The sequence below is a fragment of the Rhea pennata genome, chromosome 1, assembly GCF_028389875.1.
Source record: "Rhea pennata isolate bPtePen1 chromosome 1, bPtePen1.pri, whole genome shotgun sequence".
Taxonomy (NCBI): Eukaryota; Metazoa; Chordata; class Aves; order Rheiformes; family Rheidae; genus Rhea; species Rhea pennata.
Genome location: NC_084663.1, coordinates 196,819,729 through 196,831,164, shown reverse-complemented (window position 1 = coordinate 196,831,164; position 11,436 = coordinate 196,819,729). Strand labels below are relative to the sequence as shown.

At 35.7% G+C, this 11,436-nt stretch overlaps 1 protein-coding gene across 1 annotated transcript in view; it reads right to left on the bottom strand.

Moving 5' to 3' along the window:
• Nucleotides 1-1,412: 1,412 nt before the first annotated feature.
• The window catches only part of MICU2 (mitochondrial calcium uptake 2), a 166,404-nt gene continuing 156,380 nt past the window's right edge, over nt 1,413-11,436 (bottom strand). The window contains exons 10-13 of the mRNA XM_062583607.1: nt 9,771-9,942; nt 9,370-9,478; nt 6,128-6,285; nt 1,413-5,794 (exon numbers count right to left, since the gene is read on the bottom strand). Coding sequence (XP_062439591.1) covers nt 5,690-5,794; nt 6,128-6,285; nt 9,370-9,478; nt 9,771-9,942 — 544 coding nt within the window. The 3' untranslated portion in view covers nt 1,413-5,689. The remainder of the gene's footprint in view (nt 5,795-6,127; nt 6,286-9,369; nt 9,479-9,770; nt 9,943-11,436) is intronic.

The following is an 11,436-nucleotide window of genomic DNA, read 5'->3' as shown; positions in this document are numbered from 1 at the left end:
AAAGCTGCAGCCTAAAGTTGTGTTAGTCAGGTTACAAGTAGGGCTATTCTTTATCCTGATATATGTGCTTCACTTAGTACAGAAGAAGAGAATAATGTGTGCATGCCCAAATGAATATGTTATATATACCTTGGTATCCCAACAATTATGATGGACTCTAGCTGGAAAGGATTGAACACGTGGGCATCCAGAGAGGTCTGCACGTCCTTGGAGAAGGTCACTCAAATGAAGGGGTGACCAGCAAGCAAGAGCTCACTGGAGCTGCAGGTCTCAGAGACTAATGTCTCTCACAGGAACTGGAAAGGTGGTTAAAACTTTAAGGGCAAGGATGCTATGTGATCATGAAAACAGTGTACAAAACCCATGTTACTGTGTTGTTCCAGTATGAAGACCGTGCACAAGAAATTGTGCTTATTTGGAAGAAATGGAGAGAGAAATCAGGCTAAAGTAGAATGATTTGTCTTAGAAAGCACATAAGGCAAACAATATATTGCTAGGATGAACTGCATAATTGCCAGGTAGTTTTGGGTGCAAAGTCTCGGAAGGTCACCTGTACCCAGGCAGCCTTATCAGTAACAGCATGTATGGCCAAGATTGCTTTAATGATGGCACTGTAAACATCAAATTTAAGTACAGCTGTAGCAGAACTGGGGCCAATGAGCAGTGTGAGTGGAGAAAGAATGGTACACAGGCAGTGAGAAGAAATCTGTATTTTTGCCTTTCAAGAAATGAGGCAATCTTTCTAAAACAATCCGGTGGGCACGCTATTAACAAGCTTCAGGATGTCAGACTGCATGTGCAGCTGAGCTATTACTGAGGAAGGTGAGGAGAATTCTGCAGCAGGGCATTGGTATTGAACTGAAAACACTCTTATGTAAACCAACACTAGCCTAACAGGAAGTCTTTCTCCACATATGCCACATTAATTTTTACATTACTGAACCAATCAGGAACTATTTAATCAGCAAGGCCAGTAGGAAACACAAACAGTGGGAAAGTGAAGAAAGGTGCATTTGGTAGCAGATTAATTTGGGGATTGGTTGAGTCTCTCAGTTTCCCTTTTCTGAACGGGCCTTTTCAACCTGTTGTTGGGTGACATCTTCAGCTTCTCTAGGAGGGATTTATGTGTTTGGCTGGGTGCTCACAGTGGTGTGTCTATGTCCACAAATTTCATCTTTGTGATTTTTTTTTGCGACCACCTGTATTACAGAAGCTGTTGGCCAAGTTGGAGTGACTCATAAAGACCACAAAATCATTTAGCTATGTATTTTCTGTTCAGAAGGACTGAAGATTTTTTCTGCATTGGAGTACTTTCCTGACCCAACTGTGATTATTTTATTGGGAAGATTAAACCTCAAGGCATGAGGCATGCTTGCATTATCCCAAAACTGAAGTATGAGAAGAAAACAGTATTTTTGAATTTTGATACACATTTATTGATGCATCTGCATGCTAAAGTCAAAGTGTAGTCAAGATGTTTGAATTTAAAAGTATTTCCTCTGAATATCTAGCTTTGACCTTATTCAAGCCATTTATTGTGCAATGACCCTTTTTTGTTTAACACACTGTAGATGTGAAATGTCATGAAACTGTAACCCACAGCCTTTCTAGCTTATCTTACTGACTCATCTCTGTTTGCTAGGTAACTCAGAAGTATAATTTGTGAATTCTTCAGAGCCAAGGCCTAGTCTTATTTCTGTATCTGAAATTTCACATGTGCTCTAAAACAGTTAAGAAACAGACCATTTATAATTCTGAAATACAGACATTAATTGAAAAAAACCCCTTAAGTGTTCTCTACAGAAAGCTTGAAATTAAGAATAAATATATTGTTCACCCTTTTGATAATAACTGGTTCAATATACATACCCACAGGGAACACTGATGATAACTGATTTTAGATCAAAGGCTGGTATGTTTACAAACACAATCAGTGGCAACCTGTTTAAACTCAGAAAGTAAACTATACACTGAAAATAGGGAATAATTCAGAGATTTGCTTTTGATGTAACCATATAATGTTCTGATAAAACATTTATTTTGAAATTTTTATATACCCTCATTGTTGAGTATTTTGCTAAAACTCAACAACTTGGTTTGATTCCAGAGAGAGTTTTACTTTTAGAAAGTGGCTTGTTTAAATTAAGAAACCAACATGAATTTCTAGAAACCACCAATGAGTTTCTCTTAGTTCTATTACATCACACTGTATTCTTGTCTTTACTTGTTTTAAGAATTAAGAATTAATGTTCTTAAACTATCATTTTAAGAATTATCTTAAACTAAACAAACTTCCCATAAACAGTGTTGTTATGTGGATACAAATACAATTCTGTAAATGAGTTATACCATATAAAATGACTGGTACGCACCCTGTGCACCCTTTTGGCATAGGTTAAATCAATTTTGGGGACTTTCATAATGTGTAATATATTAATCTTTACTCCACATAACACTCATAAGCACAGATGGAGTTTTTTTTTTTTTTTTCAAAATTATTTTTATTTAGCTTTGCTATGTATTTCTGTTCAGAGGAAAGGTTCTTAACATTAAAAAAATCATAATCCTTAAGCTTAACTGATAGAATGGCAACAGGCATAAACATTTACATAAATCATATTGAGTAATGCTGACAGACAGCTTGCAAATACCATACAGTTACTTCAGGTCTAAAAGGAACCAAGACATCTAAACTACTATGGATTCCTTAAAAGACAAAGTCAATCTAAACACTTATGTAAACAGCTCTTTCAGTCTAAGATATAAATCTGAGAAAGTATTTTAAGACTGTGCTGTAAAACCTTTCAGTGAAGACGAACAAGAATTGACTAAAAGTTAGTCTAATTCTTCAAAGTTGAAGTCTTCCCTGGCCTTCAAAAGTGTTCCTTCCTGGCTGTACTTTGAGGATAAGTTCTTCTGAAAATGTTTCTTAACTGTATCTTAATTCCCAATCAATCATTCCATTGCTTATTTTACTACAGACACAAAGTTCATTTTAAAACAGGTGTAGCTGTTTTCTTTTTCCTCTGAACTTGATACAAAACCTTTTCCTTAGGAATAAAATTTGAAATTGCATTTTTAGTAACTTGCTGACAAAACCAGATCTTGCTGATTGCACAAACCCAGATACAATGAGCAATGAGACACTAAACTTCCAGATATACTAGAGCTAGATTAATTCATTTTTCCAAAAGAAAACCAAACAGCTTGTAAGGAGCAAGTCACTGATAAACAAAAGAAACCAAAAAGCAAAAAAGAACATCGTAAACCTATTAACAATTCACAGAATAAAATGTTAACTAATATTCTCCATTCCAAAGTAAAAATGATTTGCCAAAATATTAACAGCAGTAAGTAAAAGGTACCCTTGCATTAAAGCCAGAGGTGGAGCAAAGCATGCATTGGGTAAACACACATACTTTCGCGCTACAGAAGTGTCCTGCTTGATTGTGTCCTTTTTTTATTACTTGGTGATGTGAATTTTGCTGTGCTATTTTCCTGCCAGGCCTATTGCCTCACCTTTGCTCCCATTAGCCATCTCTTACTTATGGATCCCATCACTGTAAGAGACAGGCATCTTCCAAATGTACAAAATGAACTCAGCTCTCTAATTTCTTGTTGCCCACACAACAATCCTATGAGTTCAGTTTGAGAAGGAGAGGCATACACTGTGTTCTATTTCATTCTGACAGTTTCTTGGGGGAAGTAAAGGAATCTTCAGTGGTCACTGCTACAAGATTTTCTAGACAGGGCTCAGTTGATACCCACGTAGCTCTTGCTTGTTACCCACATGCTCTTGTTCTGGTGATGATTTTGGGTGCATGTCCACAGACCACAACAATACAAACATTTGCTCTTTAACACAATTTAAATTAAAGATGCAAGAGAAGGCCCTGGTGGGAGCGGCAACAACCAGACCACACTGCTGCTTTGCTAGCTTCTTGATCCAGTTCCTTGGATAAGGATACTGCGCCGAAGCTTGTGAAGATTTCACCTCATTATAGACTGGCCCGAGGACTACTGACATACCAGATATGTTGCTGGTAACCTCTGTACTCCTTAGATAGGATCTTAATGGTTGTTTAATGCAGTTCCTCCTTTCTTCCATCTGAGGGCTGTTCTGATACCTGTATATCATGGGAAGTTCCCCTCTTCTCAAAGCTCCCTCTCAGCCCCAGAACCCCCCCCCAAAATTACAGCAAAACAACTTTGAGAATAACATATTTAGTGTCATGCTTAAAAGGGTTGGAGATTTCCTCAGAGTGGTGAGATTTCTTGGTTGTTTTTCTTGACACATTTCCCCAGTTGACCTTTTGAGTCTGCTATCAAAAAACCTTTTTTTTTCCAAAAGGTTAAGCTTTCACCTTACCCTAGACAAATAGGAAAAATGGGAAGAGGAAAGAGAAAGAACCTTGAGAGCTTTATAAATTAGTGCAGTCTCCTATATTTCTAGGAAGACTGACCTGGTCCTGGGGATGTAAGTTGCTAAATTTATAAGAAATGAAAACATGTAACATGCATATCTGTGTACACATAGAATCACACTATGTTATATCTGAAAACTGTTCATCTATAATTGCTAAATACTAATTTTGATATGTTGTTTGTTTTACTGTTTAAGATCTTATGTCTAATTATTTGTATTTTGGAGTAAAAAACATTAATTTTATTTACTTTTTTTCCCTGGACCTATTCTTTTCTGCCCCTAACACCTCAGGGCAGGTTTAGCTCAGTTGGTTAGAGTGTGGTGCTGCTAATGCCAAGGTTGTGGGTTCAATCCCTGTATGGACTATGCTGAGGGTTGGACTAGATGACCTCTAGAGGTCCCTTCCAACCTTACCATTCTATGATTCTATGACCTGCTGTTTCAACCTTGAGTTCCTGAGATACTGCAGCATTCCCTGTCACACCTTTATTAAGGTAAAGTAACTATTTGTTAAACATTTACCTTTTGCAATACAATTAAAGCAAAATAGTTACAACTAAATTTTTATCTACTACTGTTTATGATAGAATGAGGAATTTTGTTTTTAATTTATTCTGTTTGATGAAGAGGTCTTAAAAACTCTATGCACATTCACATATCAATGTATAACTTTTAAAGCCCTTATTAACAGTATTACATTTCCAGTTTAATCTTATCATCATGAAAGTAGACAAAACCAGACAACCACACAAGCTTCAGGAACTAGCACACAAGCAGTTCACAGTAAGGAGGACACATGTGAATCTTCCTTTTTGATTTAGGATATCTCATGGATATCGCATGGATTGTGCAGGTCATTTAGGCTTTTGGACTCCTATCCTTGCCAGGGAAAGAGAACTGCTGTGTTAGTGGCTGACTGAGATGATGTCTGCTCTTCCAACAGGAGAGACTATTGCCATGGCACACTGGCCAGTGACTATCATTAATCCTACATATCCCATACGCTACAGTGCAAGGTCAGATTCCACAAAGTAGTAAACAACACTTCCTTAGAACAAGAGTATTTCTGTATGGAAGTCAAAAGTGATCACAGTTCTGTAAAGCAAACGGATTGTACTAGAATAATATAAAATTATTGCAATAGAAATTGGGTTCATTGAAGTTTAACTATTGTAAAAATGAGTATTTATGATTCAGCTATTATGTAAACCAGACAGGCAAAACATCTAAATAACATTTGTAGTAATGGAACAAAGGATTACTTTAAAAAGGACTTTTCCCTGTTTGTTTCCAGACTTCTTTTGCTCCTTTAATGCTTTCTCTTTTCACACATTTCCAGTAACCTTGAATCCCTTGCTGTTGTGGTACCTGTAATAAAAGTTATAGTGTTCAGCATTTACATAAAAAAAGACTCTTCTTACTCACAGACTGTGTAAATATTCATAAAATATATAATCATAGATGTAATGCTGCTGCTCCCATAACTCATATGCATAGTAACAAGTTCTTGATAGCAGCACTCCTCCCAGATTCGTAAGCACTAAAGAATCTTCAGTTTACAAGTTCTTTCTACTCACTATCCTTACTTGCATTTCTGCAAGTGTTAGCAAGATAGTTGCAAATTTTCCATAATAATCATCTATGGTATTTAAAAAATGATACATATATAACTGCAAATGATAGACTCTGTCAACTTGTTACCCTCAAACCTCGATGAATTCGGTTCTTCAGGACTCCAAGAAACTCCCCATGGCTGAGGCAATCATCTCCATCTAGATCAAAGATCTTGAAGATGGTATCCAAAACATTATCTGAGAGCTCCTGTCCTGTTGCCACCTTCACTGCTCTCTTGAACTCAGCTAGTAAAGACATAACATTACACCACATGTGACTGAACTGAAAAAGTTGTAAAGCACATAAATAACAGGATTCTGAACAACTTACAATGTCTCCTGGCATCTTAACTAGAGAATTTGGGACGTGCGAACTAGTAAACTATATTGGAAGACCTCAATCCAGATGTACTTGAGCTTGCTTCATATTTCACAATACAATCTTTATTGCCTTTATTACAAGCTTTTAAACTGCACTACTCATTTTCAAGTAACAGTGAAAGTGATAATTACTTTTTGCTGAAAATAGCTGTATGTTAAAAAAATATTTACTTTTAGCTGACATGCATCTGTGCATATAGATTAGAAAGCATTTGCCTTACTACAGCCTCATAAAAAACACTACCATTTTATCTTGAATCGGTTTCACATAAAATAAGTCCGTAAGAGTACTCTGCTCCTCAGAGAACTGTTTTCCATGCTACACTCCACCTCAACTGGCAATCCCCTTAGTGATTCTGTAGAAACATGTACCATCAGATATGCAGAGCACTGATTACAGCACATGGTTTTATGTACTTGTAGTTCTATTTTTTAAAGAGGTGTTAAGAAGTAGGTTAACTCTTCTTATATTTATGGGGGAAGAGTTTATGAGGACTTAAGGCAGAAATAGTTGTCCTGCCTCTCTGGAGATCTACTTTCCTTTCCAGTTTCTTGTCCTTTTCCTTTTACCCTATCATATGCGTTATGGTAACACCTCGTATCCCCACTTTTGGGCTTATGGTATAAAGAATTTGGAGTTTTGACTCAAATATAGATAAAGAAACAGGCATTGGGATTGCCATAAAGCATAAGAAAGTAACAGTGAAATGATTATTATAGTAAGCACAATCACAGCATATGAATTTGTTGCATTTTTGTAGGCATCGTGGAAGTATGAATTTCAAGAAGGGACTGGAGCTTACTATAGTATAGTAGTAGTGTAGATTATTACAGGAAATTGTCCCACTAAACACATATATAGTGTATATGTATAAATAAATAAAAAAATAAATACTGTGGTTCTATTTTCATGGACAAATGCTGTTTATAAACACTGGTATAAATATGATTATTCTGGGCTCTTGGAGGAAAGAGCACTCTGGGCTTAGTTCTCATCATTGCCTCTTTGAATAATTCATGTATAAATGTAGTTGATTCATTCACATTTGGTTCACATATAATTAGAGGGAACATCCTTCTGTAAAAGGATATACCACAAATTAGAAGTGTCATGAAATACAAGATGAAGAGTCTTAATTTTGTGCTTAGAAACCGGTAAGCTGTTAAACATAAATCCAAATATGTCACTGCAATTTTTCTTGTACAGAATATGAAGAAAAGGAAAAGGACTTTCTAAAATTGTGAAGCATCATAATGTTCAAACCAAGAAGGGTTATCTTATCAGAGAGAAGAGAGGAGCTGCCAATTCTGAATAAAAAAATATGCACAGGAATAATGGGAAGTGCTAAAGGACTGACCTATTAAAAAAAAAAATCATATGTACAAATACACACATGCACACACATGCAAAACAGCCAGACAAAGAACTTTGATGAAGAAATGATTAAACATGTATGTGTGTAACATTCATGAGTTACCTAAGAAGCTGATTGTTTTCAATCACAATATGGTTCAGTGCATAAAGAAATGCTCAAGGGCTGTTTGGTTAGAAATGAGCTTTTCTTAATAAATGTTACTAGAGTGAACTATAGGCATTATCATCTTTTGGCACTGTAGGAATGTGTCGTTTACATAAAAGTGAGCTAAATGTTTGTATCTCGCTTGTGATTATAATTTCATTGTTACTTCATCCTCTTTTCTTTCCACTTGTACATCTTGTGTAAATAGAAGCAGTATCCCCCACAGAAGAAAGATGTTGACAAATGAGGCAGAGGAGGACGATGAAGCTGGCTGGGGATGGGGGCAGGCGACAGAAGAAGCTGAAGGAACTGAGGAGAACAAAGGGTGATGGGGTATCTAGCTGCAGCCTTCAGCTACCTATAAGGCTTATAGAGAAGACAGAGGCTTATTTTTCTCCAGGGTGAACAGAGGTAAGAGGCAATCATCACAAGTTGCAGCAAGGTAATCTGATTGAAAACAGAGAAAAAGTCTTCACTATGGGAGTGGCAAAGCTCTAGAACCGGTTGCCCAGACAGGCTGTGGAAACTAAACTCTTACTGAAAGCTGGATTAGCTAGTGATGGAAATTACAGCATGGTAAAAACACATAGTTTTGTCCTTCTTTGATTAAAATAATCTTTGTATTTCCCTCTCAAGAATGCTGAATTGTCTTCCTGTTTTATCACGATTCTTTCCTTTTTTTTGATAAGCCAGTCAAATTTACTTCAATGAATGTTAAAGTCTCATCAACTTTCCTCAGGAACTTTTTATGCTATTATTTTCAAAAAATTTATGAGGGCTGTATTTCAAATGTAACAGGTAGGTAACAATCTCAGAACTAGAGAAAAAAGCACTTTTATTTCCATGAAAATTTTGTTGTATTGCTCCTAATTTCTATTATGTAGGAAAGAAGAACTTTACTCCTCCAAATCTTTGTTATAAGAAACACATTACCACACTTTTTTTTTTTTTTTTTTTTTTTTTTTAATAGCTATGATTGTGTAATACTACATAAGCATATGGAGATGACAGTATGGAAGAATAAATGAAACACAGTAGGTTGCTATAAACTCTTCAAAAGAGCAGATTTATACTGTTTTCCTCAGAAAATTAGATTTGTTAGCAGGAAAAAAGTTTATTATAATGAATTATTATAAAAATACGCATTCTTTCACAAAAATCTTTAGTCAAATTTCCTGATCTATAATTTGGTCTGATGTGAGTCATTTGGTGAATGCGGTATTATACAGCTCACTGGAACTTACAAATTAAAACATTTTGGGAAAGGTGCATCATTATTTTTTATGAAACAATTAATCTTGAAGGGTAGGAGCCTATATTTTTGGATTCCATAATGCTACTTTAAGATCACTTATTTGTATGAACTCTGTAACAGAAATGTATCTTTTTCTTAAAAATACATATATGAAGCTGTGTAGCACTTACTTACCTCGTTTAACAGGACGATTAGCTACAGTAAACATCTGCATGGCAATAGAAAAGTCTTCCAGGTTGTTTGTAAACTTGCAAAAAGTCTTGAATTCCTCCAAACTGATATTCTAGAGTATTACAGAATTCAGATTATATAGATTGAATAATACATTCAAATCTTAGTAGATCTATTTTCTTAAATGTAGTGGGATCTAATATTTAGTTGTGAGTCTGCTTATTCATCTTCAATGTTTGTGTTTCTCAGCTGAGAAATTATCACTGTTCCTATTTGCATAAAATCATTGGGAAAAACTGCCATAATTCATTCATAAACTAGTTATATTTTTGTATACTCATACTCAAATGACAACTTGTACTTAAAAATGAGGAAGCAAAACAAAGTATACTTTATGTACCGACCTCGCCTGCCTGAATTCTGTCTTTCACATTTTGCCAGTAAATTTCATTGTTTTCCTCATCAGTGAAATACAGCAACCATTCCGCAAAGTCTTCTTTCCTCATGACGTTCAAACCCTTTGAAAACTGTATGAACTCCATTTCTTGTACTTCTGTTTGCAGATTTTCCATGAATCTAAGTGTAAACAAATATTATTCAACAGTTGCTACTTGCACCACTTTATCAATACTCCTACCTTAGCTACCAAATGTAGCAGACACTTAACCACTGTCTATATCAGTGTTTAAAATGTTGTTGATGTAATTTTACCTGTTGGTACTGTTTTGCTTCCACTGCTGCATTTCAGTAATTATACCAGTAGGGTGCTCTCTAAGCCTTTGTACATAACTTGCTGCTGCTAAGGTAATTTATAGATGCACCTAGTATACAGTTTTTAAATACAGAAGAAAAATGTTTAAAAATGTGCAGGTAATTAGATAAAATTACTGAAGAGGTAGTATTAAAATGAACAAATGCATGAAAATGACACAATAACTAAAGGCCTGACACATGATTTATGAAATTTCATATTAGTCAGAGAAGAATGAAAAGGTTGGAAAATCCTTAGAAAGATAAGGCTCTAATAATCACAAGCAATATAAGCCCTAACTAGAAAGGTGACAGAAACAAAAGGAAAATTGAAATCATCAATATAGAAAAAGATGACTACAAGCCTCAAAGATTATAACTGCAAAGAGAAGTTTGGCAAATCAGGTCTGCACTCATGAGAGAATAGATTAAAGAGGATTACAGGTGATGTGCAGAGTATGGAAGAGGGTAGAAAATGATGTCACAGGTGTTTGGGAAAGTAATGAGAACTGTCTAAAAATGCAGGTGTGAGTATCAAAGATTTTAGGACACATCTTTCTTTTTTTTAGGGAGAAAAAGAGAGTAACACATGAAACAAGTAACAACCTGCAGACACAAAAGCTACCACTGCAAGCACAGTTGTGGCTCTGAGCTTTCTCAATTTGGTTTACATGGCCATTATCTTTTCTTCTGGCTTTCTGGAGAAAGCAAAGAACAATGGTGTGTGATCTACTTGATAATTCTTACCTATTTAAAAATAGTGATAATTTTTTAATGGAAGTAAAGGCTAAAAGCAAAATGATGCTTGCCAGAATGTCCTTACACACAAGAATTCTGCTTTAGTGAGCTGCAATGATTATGGATAGTAAAGAATGAAATACTTCTTCTATATTGAGACAAAGCAATTAGCTGGAGAAGAGGACAGCTAAGTGTCTATGCGGCAAAAAATGAGTAGAGGCTCATTTGCTTGTCAGTATTTGCATGGCCTCACTGGATTTGAATTCTTTTCTCTGAAATTGAGGCATTTTAGTCCGTACAACTATCTTTAGTTCTTTAATGAGATCACTTGGACAATTAGTAGCTTGAACCGCTGTGCAATCTGTAAGGGGCTAGCTGAAGACTGCTGTTGCAGCATAAGCCCTTTCTTGTATTTTCTTCCATAATAATTAGAGCTGCACATACAAATAAAAGATCTGAGCAAATGCTTCATTGCTCAGGGCATGCAGGTAAATGAAAGCCTGACAGTGGAAGTGATTTTAAGTGGCAGGCTACAGTTTTATTAATGCAATACCGAAGAGGGGTATGGTACGCTTCCTCATT